The sequence below is a fragment of the Erinaceus europaeus genome, chromosome 18, assembly GCF_950295315.1.
Source record: "Erinaceus europaeus chromosome 18, mEriEur2.1, whole genome shotgun sequence".
In the NCBI taxonomy this organism is placed as follows: Eukaryota; Metazoa; Chordata; class Mammalia; order Eulipotyphla; family Erinaceidae; genus Erinaceus; species Erinaceus europaeus.
In genome coordinates this window covers 38,405,695-38,423,225 of record NC_080179.1, presented here as the reverse complement: position 1 = coordinate 38,423,225, position 17,531 = coordinate 38,405,695, and the positions used below count along the sequence as shown (strand labels likewise).

At 45.4% G+C, this 17,531-nt stretch overlaps 1 protein-coding gene across 4 annotated transcripts in view; it reads right to left on the bottom strand.

The window, feature by feature from the left end:
* Window positions 1-7,783: 7,783 nt before the first annotated feature.
* The window catches only part of LOC103124029 (cytochrome P450 27C1), a 28,468-nt gene continuing 18,720 nt past the window's right edge, over window positions 7,784-17,531 (bottom strand). For 3 of the 4 annotated variants that reach the window (XM_007534713.3, XM_060177940.1, XM_007534714.3), the window contains 4 exons: window positions 14,748-14,914; window positions 11,661-11,739; window positions 10,605-10,808; window positions 7,784-8,084 (listed from right to left, as the gene is read on the bottom strand). In XM_007534713.3, coding sequence (XP_007534775.2) covers window positions 7,968-8,084; window positions 10,605-10,808; window positions 11,661-11,739; window positions 14,748-14,914 — 567 coding nt within the window. In that variant the 3' untranslated portion in view covers window positions 7,784-7,967. The remainder of the gene's footprint in view (window positions 8,085-10,604; window positions 10,809-11,660; window positions 11,740-14,747; window positions 14,915-17,531) is intronic. The other variant, XM_060177941.1, reaches the window with a different exon arrangement.

Below are 17,531 nucleotides of genomic sequence, written 5' to 3'. Positions count from 1 at the left end.
CCAGAGGTGCCCTATCTGCCTTCACAACACTGGAAATGTTCTTTTTTACTTTTTAAAATTTTATTTATTTGTATATTTATTATAGAGACAGAGAAACTGAGAAGGAAAGGAGAGACAGAGAGACACCTGTAATACTGCTTCACCACTCATGAAGCTTTCCCCCTGCAGGTGGGGACCGGGGGCTTGAACCCAGGTCCTTGCGCATAGGAATGTGTGCGCTCAACCAGATACGCCAACACCTGGCTCCCCAGTGGGAATGTTCTGCTAGCTTCTTAAACTGTAATGGAGAAATGGAGAGAGGAGGGAAAGACAGAAAAGGGGAAAGATAGACACTGGCAGACCTTCTTCACCACCTGTGAAACGACTCCCCTGCAGGTGGGGAGCTGGGGGCTCGAACCGGGGTCCTTACTCTGGCCCCTTCACTTTGTGCTACGTGCACTTAGCCTGCTGCTCTACCACCCAACCCCCTTTTCCTACGTCTATAGGCTGTGTCTCCCTCACTCACCCCTGTATCCATCTCCCACTTTGAAGGACATTTGAGATGCCCAAATAACCCAGAAAACTCATCCACTCAGTGGATTAGTAGCCCAATTCCCTCTCTGCATACAATTCACTCACATGTAGATGTCTTTGTGGTGCTGCACCTAGTTAAGCACACATCTTACAATGTGCAAGGACCCAGGTCCAAGGCCCCTAGTCCCACCTGCAGGGGGAAAGTTTTATGAGCAGTGAAGCAAGTCTGTAGGTGTCTCTGTGTCTCTGTCCCTCTCTGTCTCCCCTTACCTTCTTGATTTCTGGCTGTGTCTATCAAATAAATAAATATAATAATATAATAGAACGTTTTTTAAAAAGAAAGGAACCAGAGAGTCAAGTAGTGCACAGCAGGTTAAGTGCATGTGGCATAAAGCTCAAGGACCAGCATTAAAGATCCCAGTTCGAGCCCTGGCTCCCCACCTGCAGGGGAGTCGCTTCACAGGCGGTGAGGCAGGTCTGCAGGTGTCTATCTTTCTCTGTCTTCCCCTCCTTTCTCCATTTCTCTCTGTCCTATCCAACAACAATGACATCAATAACAACAACAATGATAACTACAACAATAAAGCAACAAGGGCAACAAAAGGGAATAAACATAAAAGATTAATTAAAAAAAAGAAAGGAATCCGCACCATATGAAGCCACAAAGCAAGTCCAATGTCACATAGATAATAATACTATTAAATTGGCAGGTTTATTTTTTAAGATTTATTTATTAATGATAAAGAAAGAGAAGGAGAGAGAAACGGAGCATCTCTCTTGCACATGAGATGCCAGGGATGGAACTGGGGACCTCATGCTTGACAGCCCTGTATTGTAGCCAGTGTGCCATCTCCCAGTTCACAGAATTCAAACTAAAAAGCCACAGAATTGGGAGATACGGCCAGTGACATCACTCTCTGGGGTAGTGTGCTGTTCTGCCACATTCAGGACTCAGCTCCCACTGCACGGAAGGAAGCTTCAGTACTGTGGGCCCTTTCATTTCTCTTCTCTTCTCTTCTCTTCTCTTCTCTTCTCTTCTCTTCTCTTCTCTTCTCTCCTCTCCTCTCCTCTCCTCTCCTCTCCTCTCCTCTCCTCTCCTCCCCTCTCTTCTCCTCACCTCTCCTCTCCTCCTCCCCTTCCTCCTCTTCTTCTCTCTTCTCCTCCTCCCTTCCTCCTCCTCTTCTTCCTTCCTTCTCTCTCTCTCTCTCTCTCTCTCTCTCTCTCTCTCTCTCTCTCTCTCCCTCAGCTATAAGTGCCTGTAGGAAGCCATCTTTCCCTCTCCCACTCCAAGCAGGATGTGGCTCAACCATTCTTAGCAGCCGCTCATGTCCTTATTTCAAAGAACAAGCAAACCCTGGTGCAGATCTCCGTGTCATGTCGCTGCTGGTGTCCAGTGGGGGTTCATCCTGTCCTTGGGTTCAGCTCTGACCACTACACAGGGCCTCCTGGGGGGCCATGGAGGGACACTTACAAAGCCAGGCCCAGCCCCATGGAAAGGACTTGGGTCAAGTAACTAGCTATAGCTCACTCAGGACATCTCCTGAAATGCCATGAATGAAATGTGATTCTGGGTGATAGGAACCCAGCTTTCCCTCCATCCCCAGTCTACAGGCTACCCTCTTGCCCCAAGCTGATGGCAGGGGCCTTCAGAGGCCTTCAAGGAGGCCAGGTCCCAACTGAACAGAGACCAGGGGCTAGAGACTGGTGCCCAACTCAGTCTGAAATAATCCACCCCACCACCACCCTGTTAGCCTATGGGGTGGAAATTACACCCACCAGGCTGGGGAATGGGGCATCTGGTTAAGCACACATAGTACTAAGCCCAAGGACCCACACAAAGATCTGAGTTTGAGCCCCTGCTCCCCACCTGCAAGGGGAAAGCTTCACAAGCAGTGAAGCAAGTTTGCAGGTATCTCTCTCTCTCCCTTTCTATCTCCCCCTCCTCTCTCAATTTCTCTCTGTCCTATCCAATAAAATGGAAAAAAATGGCCTCCAGGAGCGGTGGGTTCATAGTGCAGGCACCAAGTCCCATCAATAACCCTGGGAGCAAAAAATGAGAGAGAGAGAGAGAGAGAGAGAGAGAGAGAGAGAGAGAGAGAAGGAAGGGAGGAAGGAAAAAAGAAATTACATGCAGCAGAGGGACAGACAGCAAGAGTTTTAGATTCTGCCCCAGAAGAGGGTCTGGAGGGGCAGGAGAAGTAGTCCAAGGGGGAAGGCAGCTGGAAGCAGACCCAGCTAGAGGGCTCTCACTAAGGAAACTACCACAGAATGGATAAGTTTAGCTTATCTGCCCATCTAGTGAGCCCCAGGCCAGATGTGGGTCAGGCCTGTCCTCCTCCTGTTGTCACTCAGCCTCACACCTGGAGGATCCTGATAGGTCACAAGTGGATGTCAATATGGGGAGGGAACATGACAGAGATTGTTCACCTCCTCCCTTCCCCTCCACAGGCTTCCAGCCCAAGTACCCAGAGCTGGCAGTGAGATGCTTAACTGTACATGAGGGTGTGGGGCAGACTCCAAGGGGAACACAACGATTTTTCTTAGGAGTGACTAGAAAAAATTTTTCCTAGAAATTCTCAATATTTAATCTGAGGTGGGGAAGAGATGATAGAGGATAGGAATAAGCACCGAGCATGTTAAAAGGATAGTAAAGTTCAAAGTGAGGGTAGCTGGGGAGACAGCATCATGGCTCTGCAAGATTCTCCTGCCTGGGGCTCTCAAGTCCCAGGTCCCCAGCACCACCACCAGCCAGAGCTGAGCAGGGCCCTGATATCTTTATATCTCACATTAAAATAAACAAATCTATATTTTTTTGCCTCCAGGGTTATCGCTGGGACTCAATGCCTGCACCATGAATCCACTGCTCTTGGAGGCCTTTTTTCCCCATTTTTGTTGCCCTTGCTGTATTTATTTTTATTGTTGTCATTGTTGTTGTTGTTGTTGTTGTTGTTGTTGGATAGGACAGAGAGAAACCAAGAGAGATGGGGAAGACAGAGAGGGGGAGAGAAAGACAGACACCTGCAGACCTGTTTCACCGCTTGTGAAGCAATCCCCCTGTAGGTGGGGACCCAGGGGCTTGAACCTGAATCCTTTAAGTTGGTCATTGCACTTTGTATCATGTGTGCTTAACCTGCTGCACTACTGTCTGGCCCCCCAACAAATAATGTTTTAAAAAGACAGCTGTGGAACTAGAAGAGAACTAACTTGGTAGAAGTCACACTCGACCATTGCCAAGGACCTGAGCCTAAGCCTCCAGCCACCACATGGGAGCACCATGTACAAGAGAAACTCCATGATTGCTGGCACAGTGCTGTGATATCTCTTCCTTTGCACCTTCCTCTGCCTCTCTTCCTCTCTGTTTCTATGGGCGATTGGACAGCAAGGGGGAGAGTCTGCTAGGAGTGTGGAATTGCCAGGGCCACTGAGTCCTGGCAAAGCCCTGGGAGGAAAAAAAAAATGAGGAGGAAGAGGAATAGGAGGAGGAGAAAGGAGCAGCTGTGAGGGCAAGGCCATTTAGCCTCACCTGGTGAAAGATGACAATCTGTCTGACCTGGCCAGTTCCTGATACTGCTTCTTTGACAAGCACTGTTGAGAGACACGGTTAGTTAGACTTCACTGTTCTCCACTGTCCTGTCTCCACTGCCTCTGGCCCTGTAGGCCCCCTTGGCTGTAGAGGACCTGAGCCCCTCCTGTCCAGTGTCCCAGATTTATCCACAGCCCCCACATCTAGATGACACCAGTGAAATCAATCATTTCCAGCAAGTATTCTTGCAAGGGAAGGTACAGTCTCCTGAAGAATCTGATTTGCAGTCCATTTTGCTGTTGTGTGAACAGGAATGAAAAATAAGTGAACTAATCAGTAAGTGTGTGTGTGTGTGTGTGTGTGTGTGTGTGTGTGTGTGTGTGTGTGTTTAATTTTTTTTTATTATGGGAGTGCGGGTGGTAATGCACCAGGTTAAGCGCACATAATGTGAAGCACAAGGTCTGGCTCAAGGATTCCAGTTCAAGCCCCCAGCTCCCCACCTGCAGGGGGGGGGGTCACTTCACAAGCGGTGAAGCAGGTCTGCAGATGTCTATCTTTCTTTTCCCCCTCTCTGTCATCTCTTCGCTCAGTTTCTCCCTGTCCTATCAACAGTGATAGCAGCAACAACAATAACAGCAATAGCAACAACAATAAGGGGAAAAGTTGGCCACCAGAAGCAGTGGATTTGTGGTGCAGGCACTAAGCCCCAGCAATAACCCTGGAAGAAAAAAAAATTATCTTTATTTATTTATTGGCTAGAGATAACCAGATGGAGAGGGAAGGTGGTGATAGGGAGAGAGACACAGAGCAACACCGGCAGACCTCCTTCACTACTCACAAAGCCTTCCCCCTGCAGGTGGGGACTGGAGGCTTGAACCTGGGTCCTTGCACATTGTAGCATGTACATTCAACCAGGTACACCACCACCTGGCCCGTGTGTGTGTGTGTGTGTGTGTGTGTGTGTGTGTGTGTGTGTGTGTGTGTGTGTGTGTTAGATTTATTTACTATTTACTTATTTATAAGAGAGGGAGAATGAGTGTGAAAGACCAGAGCAGTGCTCTGCTACAGAGAACAGGGAAGCAGGGATTGATCCAGAGCCTCACACACATGTGGCCTGCACTCTACCTGCTAAACTGCTCACCCACCAGCCAAGTCTGTTTTTCAAGATACTGCTAATTATGGAAAGTTTCACAAATACACAGAGTAGATAGAATGGAGACAGGAATCCTACACATACCATCAACAGCTGCCACAATTATCAGCCTCTGGCCAATCATGGTTTCTCTTTCTCTCTCTCTCTCTCTCACACACACACACACACAAACACACACACACACACACACACACACACACATTGCCCACCCTCCAAAGATGGGTTATATGCTTTACTTTATTTGTGTTATGTTATGTGATAGGAAATTGAAAAATTGAAAAATTTTGAAAAGTGAAAAATTGAAAGGAAAAGAGAAGATAGAGAGGGAGAGAGACAAAGAGCCAGGTGGTGGCGCAGCAAGTTAAATGCACATGGAATGGCAAAAGATTCCCAGTTCAAGCCCCCGGCTCCCCACTTGCAGGGGGGGTGGGCTAGGGAGGGGGTCACTTCACAAGCAGTGAAGCAGGTCTGAAGGTGTCTGTCTTTCTCTCCCTCTCTGTCTTCCCCTCCTCTCTCAATTTCTCTCTGTCCTATACAACAATGATGACAGCAATAACCACAATAACAACAACAATGATAAACAATAAGGGCAACAAAAGGGGGAAAATAGCCTCCAGGAACAATGGATTCCTTGTGCAGGCATTGAGCCCCAGGGATAACCCAGAGGCAAAGAGAAAGTGGGGGGGGGGGAGAGGGAGAGACCTGCAGTCCTGCTTCACCACTCCTGAAGCTTTTCCCCTGCAGGTGGGGGCCAGCAGGGCTTGAACCCGGCTCCCTGTGCACTGTAATGTGAGCACTTAACCAGGTGCACCACTAGCTGGTCCCCTGTATGTATTTTTAAATTTCAGTCTTAAGAGAGTAAGTTCTTACTCCAGTTATGAAAGTTAATATAAATATATAGATACTTCAGAGTAATCCAACTTTTGTTGGTTGATGTAACATAATCTCCTATTTAGCTTGACCTATTATTACACGTGTTAAAGTTACCCTGGCATCACACATAGCCTTCCACACTCAGAAACCTCAGCAAACATGGCATGTGAAATGTGTGTGGTTTCTAATTGACTCAAGCATTTTTGGCAGAATGGCTAATTACAAGGGGGAGGGGTTGATGTGCTGTCTCGAAGTCAGAGTTATGGAAGGGAACGTGGCATCGGGAATAAGAGGTTTCTCTCAGGATGGTGCAGAGACCAGTATAAAATCATTTTTGTTTTTTTTCCTCATTTGCTGATCACTGATCAGCATGAAGGCAGCAGAATTCAGCGTGGTTGGCTCTCCTTGAACGCCCAGTGCAGCAGCCTCACACAGCAATAGTGGCTGGATCACATGTCCAGTCTGGATATGCAAAACGCCTCTATGAAGAGAAAAATATTATTTTATCCATGCATGTCCATCTCTACATTTTTCCCTTCCTAGAAGCAAAACAACAACAACAAAAAGTTCTAAGGTTACACTTTTTTCCACAGTGTCTAATTCATTTACCTCAGCTGAGACAATGAAATTCTATAGTCAGAGTTGCAGTTCATGTAGTGTTTGGATTTGGTTAGAAAGCCTCATTTATTCTTGGTTTCAGAGAAAGCGTTCTCTCCCATTGATGTTTCTTTTTTTTATTATTATTATTGATGAGAAAGATAGGAGGAGAGAGAGAAAAAACCAGACATCATTCACGTGCTGCCGGGGATTGAACTCAGGACCTCACGCTTGAGAGTCAAGCGCTTTATCCACTGTGCCAACTCCCGGACCACCTATAGATGTTTCTTTCAGACAAAACAAACATTCAGCACTTTGAGGAGTTAGAATGAGAAAAAGAAGCACTCATTAGGAGAGAAAAAAAAGTAAGAATATGGTCCTTTTAAGTCTGCAGTGACTGGGCTAGGGAGACAGCATAATGTTATGCAAATGACTTTTATGCCTGAGGCTCCTAGGTTCTAGGTTCAATCCTCAGCACCACTATAAGGCAGAGTTGAGCAGTGCTCTAGTGAATATAATAATTAATAATTATCAATTAAGAATTTAAGGGAGTTGGGCTGTAGCGCAGTGGGTTAAGCGCAGGTGGCGCAAAGCACAAGGACTGGCATAAGGATCCCGGTTCGAACCCCGGCTCCCCACCTGCAGGGGAGTCGCTTCACAGGTGGTGAAGCAGGTCTGCAAGTGTCTATCTTTCTCTCCTCCTCTCTGTCTTCCCCTCTTCTCTCCATTTCTCTCTGTCTTATCCAACAACGACAACAAAAATAATAGCTACAACAATAAAACAACAAGGGCAACAAAAGGGAATAAATAAATAAAATAAATATTTTTTAAAAATTTAAAAAAAAAGTTTAAAAAAAGAATTTTGAATCTACTGCAGGATCTGAAACCTGGTTGCCAGGATAAAGTGGTCCTTCAAGTTTTGGTCCATAGTTACAGAGGCCTTCCTAATGTCACCACTTCACATTAGAAAAAATAAGTTGCAATCCTAGTGTACAGTCTTGATGTAACCTTCAGGAACATATTTTCTAGCACTGAATTGTGTAAGTAGACAATCATTCCCTTCACAGATGTGTCAGGCTTAACTGGTAATTTAATATCAAGTTAAACACAGAAGTGAGACCACACAAAGAGACCTGAGAATTTAATAGTGCTGGTTTGCAACAGTTGTTTCCCAGAAGAAAAAGCAACACTGGTATACACAAGTAAAATCATCTTTCCTGCTGTTTACAGAAAGTTTTCCAAGCATCCCAGAGCCTCAGTGCCTCTGAGCAGGGCCACTTCCCTCCTGCACTATGATGACCACCAGGCTCACTTTCTGTTCACAAAACGCACATGAATTGGCTCCGCAGGGGTCAGAAGTCCATGGGTTTTTGCATGAACAGTTTTGGTCCAAGAAGAAGTTTTGATCTCGAAATGTTGGAGCAACTAAGAAAAGAAAGAGGGGTGTCAAAAATTGGGGTGGCAGAAAATTCAGTCCCCTGAGTGTCCTTCTTGCTCCTATTGTGTCCCTTGGCTTCAGAGACCCCAGATGTGTCCGGGCTGGACACTGACCCACTGTTGGCATATCAGGTCCTGTGTGAGAGCCTGTCATGTCTCCTGAGCCACCATGAAGCCAGTAGTATGAAAACATACAGCAGAATATGCTCAAGTGCCTTGAGCCTCATCAGCCATTTTAAAACTCTGACTCGATTGCTTCCATTCTATATCTAGAAAACACAGGAGTCATCAGGAAGTCCCTTTTGTGGGCCTTCCCAGGACCTTGCCCTCACTGTAGAACAGTAATGGTAGGGAAGGCCCCACTCTCTGAAGGGAGGCTGGGTCAGCCTACTCTGCCCATTGAGGAAGATAGGTCCTGAAATGAGTGCAGCCTAGGGAGTAGGGCAGTAGCGCAGCAGGTTAAGCGCACATGGCCCAAAGTGCAAGGACTGGCGCAAGGATCCCAGTTTGAGCCCCTGGCTCCCCACCTGCAGGGGGGGTCACTTTACAGGCAGTGAAGCAGGTCTGCAGGTGTCTATCTTTCTCTCCTCCTCTCTGTCTTCCCCTCCTCTCTTCATTTCTCTCTGTCCTATCCAACAATGATGACACCAATAACAACAACAATAAAAACAAGGGCAACAACAAAAAAAGAAAATAAATAAATATTAAAATGACAATCTAGAAAGAAAGAAAGAAAGAAAGAAAGAAAGAAAGAAAGAAAGAAAGAAAGAAAGAAAGAAATGAGTGTAGCCTAGAATGTTCCCAGCTGTGACCATGGACTGTGAGCTCAGACTGATAGGGACTCAGATGGCACACAGGCTCCTGTGCGAAATATGAATAGATATGGGCCTTGGGTCAGATCAATGCGGTAAACAGCCAAATATATATATAAAACACTTTCCTCGTGTTTGAGAGCTACTCTTTTCCCTAATTCAGCCTTCTAGTCCTATTCTTAACTCTGACACCATCTTCCCAGATAATATTTTTACTGTACCTGCATGCTAACTATCAAGCTCAGGCAAAAATTGCTAGCCATGGGCCCCATGGAACATACCTAAAATAAGCTTCCTGGCTTCTTAGCTTCTTCCTACCTAAAGACTGCTAATTCCATCTGCTCTATTCCTATCTTTGGGTTCCTGATCATTAAACAATTTGTTCTGCTTTATATCTTACCACTTTCCCATCACCAAGTTGCAGATGCTACCATGATGCCAAGATGCTGACTTCCCTGAGCAGACAACCTCACCACTGTGTCCTAGAACCTCACCTCCCCAGAGCCCTGCCCTACTAGAGAAAGATAGAAACAGATTGGGGGTATGGATTGATGTGCCAATGCCCATGTTCAGTAGAGAAGCAATTACAGAAGCCAGACCTCTCACCTTCTGCACCCCATAAAGATCTTTGGTCCATACTCCCAGAGGGATAAAGAATAGGGAAGCTTCCAATGGAGGGGATGGGATATAGAACTCTGGTGGTGGGAACTGAATGAAAATGTACTCCTCTTATCCCACAATCTAGTCAATCATTATTAAATCACTAAAATAAAAAAGCAAGTTGAAAAATAAGAAAACACAAAGCAGAACTTGGGTTGGGTTTGGTGTATTGCACAAAAGTAAAAGACTCTGGGGTGGGGAGGAGGAGGGTTCAGGTCCTGGAACATGAAGGCAGAGGAGGACCTAGAGGGAGTTGAATTGTTATAAGGAAAACTGAGAAATATCACTCATGGTCAAACTACTGTGTTTTACTTTGACCATAAACCATCAATCCCCCCAGTAAAGAAAAAAAAATTGTGTTCCATACTCCCAGAGGGGATAAAGAATAGGGAAGCTTCAGGGAGTTGGGCGGTAGCACAAGCGGGTTAAGCACACATGGCCCAAAGTGCAAGGACCAGCCTAAGGATGCCAGTTCAAGCCCCTGACTCCCCACTTGCAGGGGGTCACTTCACAGGTGGTGGAGCAGGTCTGCAGGTGTCTGTCTTTCTCTCCTCCTCTCTGTCTTCCCCTCCTCTCTCCATTTCTCTCTGTCCTATCCAACAATAACGCCATCAATAACAACAACAATAACAACAACAACAATAAAAAACAACCCAGGCAACAAAGGGGAAAATAAATAAATAAATATTAAATAAATAAATAAATAAATAGAAGAGGGAAGCTTCCAATGGAGGGGATGGGACATGGAACTCTGGTGGTGGGAACTATGTGGAACTGTACCCCTGTTATCCTACAGTTAATCACTAATTTAAAAAAAGAAGCCCCCTACTGGGGCCAGCAACTGGCTGACCCTGTAGATTAAGAAAACTGGCCTGGACAAAAACCCAGGTTCAGGACCCAGTTTCAGGGACTCAAGGGGGCTGCTGGGTAAGAACTGAAGAGGAAGTCCTTTCCTTGACTTTTTCAAAATCATTCTTATTTACTTTTCTTTATTTATTTTTGGCCTCAGACTTCACCAGTCAAGCCAGCATCCTACCTGAATCACCAGGAGGTGGATCTCCAGTTCTGCGATTCTCCGTCCAATGCAACTTCTGACTCCGTAACCGAAGGGGATAGACCCGAAGTTATCGACACGGTCTAGGTTTCCTTGCCGCAGCCAGCGTTCAGGCCGAAACTCCTTGGCCCGAGGGAAGTTGTCATCCTCATAAGATGTGGCATAGTGACAAAGGGCCAGCTGGGTCTGCAGACACCAGGTCCAACAGAAAAAGGATGAAGGATGGAGGCGTAGGAAAGCAGAGACAAGAGCCCTGCCTGAACAGTTCTCCCACAAAGACACTTCTGGCTCTGAAAAACCATAGAAGGGCCCAGGGGCATGGCGGGGCAGGACCTCATTGCCTTTACACATCACAACCCTCCCCACTCCCGGCCCCTGAGAGGAACTGCAAGTCCTTCAGAAACTCCCGCATGAGAGAAACTGCTGTTTCCCTTCCACAGGGTGTCTGGGGAGAAGGAGAAAAGAAAGTCACAGAAGTGCTGGGCTTTGCTTTTGCCAGAGCAGTAAGATCACACAGTCCACCTCCTTGCTAATTAAGATGCTATCTCTGAGACTACACAATAGCTCACTTGGAGAGTGCTGTGGACAACCAGGTTCCAGCCCAGCTCCCTCTGCACTAAAGGAACCTTCAGTGCTATGGTCTGTCTGTCATCTGTGTCTATCTTTCTATCTATCTATCTATCTATCTACTTGAAAGAATAATAAAAAGCCCTGTCTTTTAAAAAATGTTTTTTTAATTATTTTTATTGGATGGAGACAGCTAGGAATCAAGAAGAAGGGGAAGATAGAGAGGCAGAGAGATAGCCAGACACCTGCATCCCTGTTTCACAACTTGTGAAGCTTTACCGCTGGCAGGTGCGCTCTGGGGGCTTGAACCCAGGTCCTTGCACACTGTAACATGTGCAATCAACTAGGTGCGCCACCAACCGACCCCATGAATCCACTTTTTAAAAAGAATACATCTAAAGCAGACATACGCCCAATTCCCACCCACACCCTCCCACCCGCCCAGCTCCTCGCCATGCCAAGCAGACTCACCCCTTTGGGGATCAGATAGCCGCCAATGACCAGGTCCTCCTGGGTGACTCGGCCATTTCCCGGCAGCACTGGGAACAGCCTGGAAATGCAGTGGTGGGGAGAGCAACAGAATAGTGACTTCCAGACATTCTCCCCAACACCCCAGAGTTTCTAGTTAATGTCCTTTTCATTCTCTTAAAAATAACCAGTGGTACAGTTTCAACCAAGAAATCTTGCAGGGGCTGGGAGATGGTGCACCTGGTTGAGCACACAGGTTACAATGTGCAAGGACCCCCCAGGTTCCAGACCCCGGTCCCCACCTGCAAGAGAAAAGCTTTGCAAGTGGTGAAGCAGGACTGCAGGTATGTCTCTCTGTCTCTCTCCCTTTCTACCATTCCCTCCCTCTTGATTTCTGACTCTCTCTATCCAATAAATAAATAATTTTTTTAAAAATTAAAAGACATTTTGCAAGCTGGGCCAGGAAGATAGCACACAGAGCTTGTGTGTGAGAGGACTCTGGCACCAACAGACAGAGCTGAGGGATGTTCTGGTCAGGAAAAGAAGGAGCAGGAGAAGGAGAAGGAAGAGGAAGAGGAGGACGAGGAGGGAAGACAACTTGCAGAAAGCTTCATTACTACTTAACTTTGCCCAATAAGTTTCTGAGGAATGTGAAAAAAGGGTCCCCTTGTCAAAAAAATATGAAGAACCACAAAGAAGGGGCTGTGAAGATAGTTCAACTGCTTTGCCATGCCTACAGCCCAAGTTCAAGACCCTGGTATGGAGAGTGGGGTAAGCTTTGGTGCTGTCACAACTTTTTCTGCCTTTCTCTCTTTCTATCAGAAAAAGCCCAGAACAGAGAAGCTGGAAAACATGGAAGGAAGGAAGGGAGGGAAGGAGGAAGGCTCTGAACATGCTACCAAAGGGAGTAATTCTGAGTTTCTGTAATTTATGTGTGTATGGGACCCCTTTATGAAGGAATGGTTGTTAGGACTCAAGATTCCAAGAAGCATGTTTTTTGAGAAATATTTCTGGGGGCTGGGTGGTGGTGCACCACCACTGGTTGAGCTCACATGTTACAACACACAAGGACCTGGGTTCTAGCCCCTGGTCCTCATCTGCAGAAGGAAAGCTTTGAGAGTGGTGAAGCAGGGCTGCAGGTGTCTCTCTGTCACTCTCTTTCTCTATCTCCCCCTTCCTTCTTGACTGTCTTTATCCAATAAATAAAGTCAAAAAACATTAAAAAATTTTTTTTTGAAAAAAAAGAAATACTACTGCAGCTTTCAGGTTGTCTCAAAAGCAATCTTAAGACACCTACAAGTCATCCAAAGCAACCTTTTTTTTTTTTTGAGATTGGACAGAAAACTGTCAACTGAAAATGAAAACAAAGATACTATCAAGCCAGGTTTAAAGGAATTTTTCTATATGTCTATGTGAACAGCCTTTGCTCTCTTGTGATAACAATTCCTCAGATAAGCAGTGCTCTCTCATTCAGGCTTCTTGAACCTCAGAGAAAGTAGATTCCCTGGACCTCTGAGCTCACTTCCCACCCAGGCCCACCCCAGGCCACCTAGATCCCTCCTGCTCCAACTTCTCTGAGTGTCTGGCAAGTCCAACCAGGCTGCCAAAAAACCAACCACTTCTCCAAACCACAGCACTGTAACAGAAGAACCATATAATTTTGTAAATAAGTCTTATCATTAGCCAAAGAGCCTGAAACATATTCCAGACAATACAGTCTGTTTCAGCTTTTCACTTCAGAGAAACAAAAAGCAAAGAATATTGACTCAGGAGCTCAATGGGAAATTCGAGGAACTAAAAGCAGGTGTATTGTTAGAAGGTGGCTTCAAATATCTCCATGAAGAACAATTCCAGTTCTAACCCCTAAAATAGAACCGTCTCGCAGCCCAAGTGCTGGCTCAGTGCTAGAGTTCAGGACTTGCACTGGGTGAGGTCTTAATTTTGATCCACATGTGCCAGAGAGATTCTCTCTAGTCCTCTCTTCCTTTCTCTTTCGCTCTCCCTCTCATTCTTTCTCTCACTCTCTTATTCTCATTCCCTCTCCTTAAAATAATGACACAGTGAATTATTTATTTATTTATTGAGGAGGCTGGGTGGTGGCGCACCTGGTTGAGCACATATGTTATTTATTTATTGGATGGAGAGACAGAGAAAGTGAGAGGGAAGGGGGAGACAGAGAAATAGAGACAAAGAGAGACAACTGCGATACTGTTTCACCACTCATGAAGCTTCCCCACTGCGGTAGAAACTGAGAGCCTGAACCAGGTTTCTGCACATTGTACCATGTGCTCTCATTCTGGCCTCAAAGAAAATGATTTTTTAAAAAATCAGAACAGGGCTGGGGGGAGACAGCGTAATGGTTATGCCAAGAATTTCATGCCTGAGGTACCAAAGGTCTCAGGTTTAATCCCCAACACAACCATAACCGAAGCTGAGCAATGCTCTGGTTTTAAAAACAGGATTAAAGAATCAGAACAGTCTTTGAGCTATTCTGACAAAGGAAGAGTGGAATAACAACAACTATGAGCGTCTCCTGAAATATTTCAGATACTGAGAGTAATGGGAGCACTTGTTTAGGACCCAGTTTTTATGTCAAAATTATAATCATTATGATGAAGAATCAAAAACCTAATGCCACAGTTTAGATAATGATTTTTTAATGTATTTATTTATTTTGCCAGAACACTGCTCAATTCTGACTTGTGGTAATATGAGAGATTAAACCTGGGGCTTCCGAGCCTCAGGCATGAAATATCTTGAGAGCTTGTTTGGAGGTTCTAGCAGGAGAGCGCAGCTACTCATATAACCTTGACTGAATACCATTCTGTCTCTATTTGGGAAAGGCCGTCCTCTTCAACCGAGCGCACAGCTTCGGGAGGGACACACATGGAGCAGTGAAGGAGGAAGGGGACACCTGCCTAGCCAGCCAGATCAGCCAAATCAACCCTGGCAATCAGTGGGGCAATAGATGTCGCAGCCAGATCACCCTCACATCCAGGCATGAAATATCTTTTGCAGAACCACTGTGCTGCCCCCCCCCAGCCCCTCCCCATGACACATTTTTGACACAGATTTCAGTCAACTTTTTACCTTAGAGTTTCCTTAAGCAGAGCTCTGACCAGTGGGACTTTGGGGACATCTGCTGCAGTTGGAACATGCCTTTCCCCCAAGTTTTTCACTATCTCCTGATACACAGTCTGCTGCACTTCCGGGTGTCTTGCCAGGAGGTACACTGCCCAGGACAAGGTGAAGGACGTCTGATGAAGAAACCAGCAGACACGGGCAGTGGGGAAGCCAGGGGCTTGAGCAGCGGCAACATTAGGAATGATATCACAGCAGAAGCCACACAAGTGTGGTGGTGCTTACTCTCCTGGCTTTTCATGTCTTAGTAAACAAACGTTTGGCACTCAAAGAGGAAAACTATGAAAAGAGACTTTAATACAAGGCTGGGATTTGAGAGTCCAAGCTTTTGCTGGTTTCCTGGTGAGCTAAGTATTCCACACATGGGTACAGCATACAGCACAGACTGTCTCTTAGATTCTGAACTTAGCTCTCTACCAGGATGAGGCCAATTGGCTACTTTTTTGTGTCCTCTAGAAATTTAGTTATCAGCATATGAGCCAGCACTGAAAATTTTGTTTGGCAGTCCAACATGAATTTTGTCTGGCAATGAGACTGCTTAGAAGAAATCAAAAGTTTAACATAAAAACATGAGTTGAAGACTATTTTTGAATTGTCTTAATTCACTCAGAAAACAAACATTTCTAGGAAAATTATCAACTACATGATACAAGAGCTCTTTCCCTGTAGAACCACTAGAAAAATTACTTTGGAACTTTACAAAATCACTTAAGGGGCCGGGTGACGGCACACCTGGTCAAGTACACATTGCAGTGTGCAAGGCCCCAGGACCCCACCTGCAGAGAGAAAGCTTTGCAAGTGGTCAAGTGGTGAAGTAGTATGGGGTCTCTCTCTCTCTCTCTCTCTCTCTCTCTCTCTCTCTCTCTCTCCCTCTCCCTCTCCCTCTCCCTCTTCCTCTCCCTCTCCCTCTCTCCTCTTGATTTCTGGCTGTCTCTATCTAATTAATTAATAAATAAAGAGAGAAGAAAATGTTTAAATCATTTAAGAGCACCGGTCCTCCTCTTCAGTGGAGCCTGAATGGACCTAGAGAGTGTGTGTGTGCAAGCCAGGGGGTTGTGCTGGAACTTTCTAGGGTCTTCTCTGCAAGTGTCCAGGGCTGTTGCTAAACAGACCCAGAGCTGGCCAGTCATGTGACCATCTAACACCATGTGGCTGGGGTGCAGTTGCACTGTCTGGCTAATCCAGGGAGACTAGGACTGGAGTGGGGACAGAGGATGGGTGGTTAACCACTCACTGTTCTTACGCCCTTACCAAGTCAAGTGATATAGAATGAAATGGCCCGTTTTGTGCAGGGCTGTTATCATGGTGGTAACATCCCTACTCACTAGTTACATTTCTGGGTATTAAGAAGTGTTCTTTTATGTTCCTAGGTTCCAAGATTGTCACTAAAATCAATGCTACTATCTATGACTACATTTTACTCTTTTATAAACAAAGTAATCCCACAAAGAAGTCCTCTCTCTTTCACTTAAAAAAGACATCTAAATTAGGCTATATTGACATTATTTCTCTATAACAAATATTATATGCTTTCATGGACAAGTCTCACCAGTGTGTAATACATAACACAATGTGTAAGCTCATACATTTTTTTCTCCAGGTTTATCACTGGGGCTCATTGCCAGCACTAGGAATCTACTGCTCCTGGTGGCCAATTTTTCCATTTTATTGGACAGGACAGAGAGAAATTGAGAGATGAGGGGAGAAAAAGAGGGAGAGAAAAAAGAGACACCTGCAGATCTGCTTCACCACTTATGAAGCATCCCTCCTGCATGTGGGGAGCCAGGGACTTGAATTTGGATCCTTGTGTGGGTCCCTGCACTTAGTACTATGTGCACCTAACCAGTGTGCCATTGTCCAATTCCTGTTTGCTCATCTTTATCAATAAGAACATAATTGAGATGTTTCTATTAAGAGAACATAAAAATGTCTGTAAAATCATATTTAAGGAAAAACCAAATGAGGTCTATCCAAACTATGGAATACCACTCAGTGATTTAAAAAAAAAAGGAAGAAAGAAAGAAAGAAAGAAAGAAAGAAAGAAAGAAAGGAAAAAGAAGAAAAGAAAAAAAAAAGAAAGAGGTCAGGCAGTAGTGCAGCAGGTTGAGCACACAAAGCGTTTAATGACTGACAGTTTGACTGACAGTTTGAGCCCCCTGTTCCCCTCCTGCAGGGGGGCTGTTTCACAAGTGGTAAAACAGGTCTGCAGGTGTCTATCTTTCACTTCCTCCTCTCTGTCTTCCTCTCCTCTCTTGATTTCTCTCTGTCCTATCCAACAATGACAGCAATAACAACAATAATAATAAAAAACAACAATAAACAACAAAAGGGAAAAATGGCCTCCAGGAGCAGTGAATTTGAGTGCAGGCACCAAGTCCCAGCAATAACCCTGGAGGCAAAAAGAAGAAGAAGAAAGAGAAGAAGGAAGAGGAGGTAGAGGAGGAGGTGGAGGAGGAGAAGGAGAAAAAGAAATTTCATTCATATGCAACAATAATAATAAATTTCAAAACCTTGCCAGGTAGAAAAAAGCCAGATATAAAATACAGACTGAATGATGATTCCAGTTACACAAGTTTCTTGAGAAAAGCAAACTGGTTTGCAGTGTTGGCATGCAGATTGGTGCTTGCCTGGGGAAGAGGCATCAAGGGATGGATGAAGATAAAACAATGTTGTGGCTTGAGAGATGGTGCATTGGATAAAGCACTGGACTCTCAAGCACAAGGTTCTGAGTTC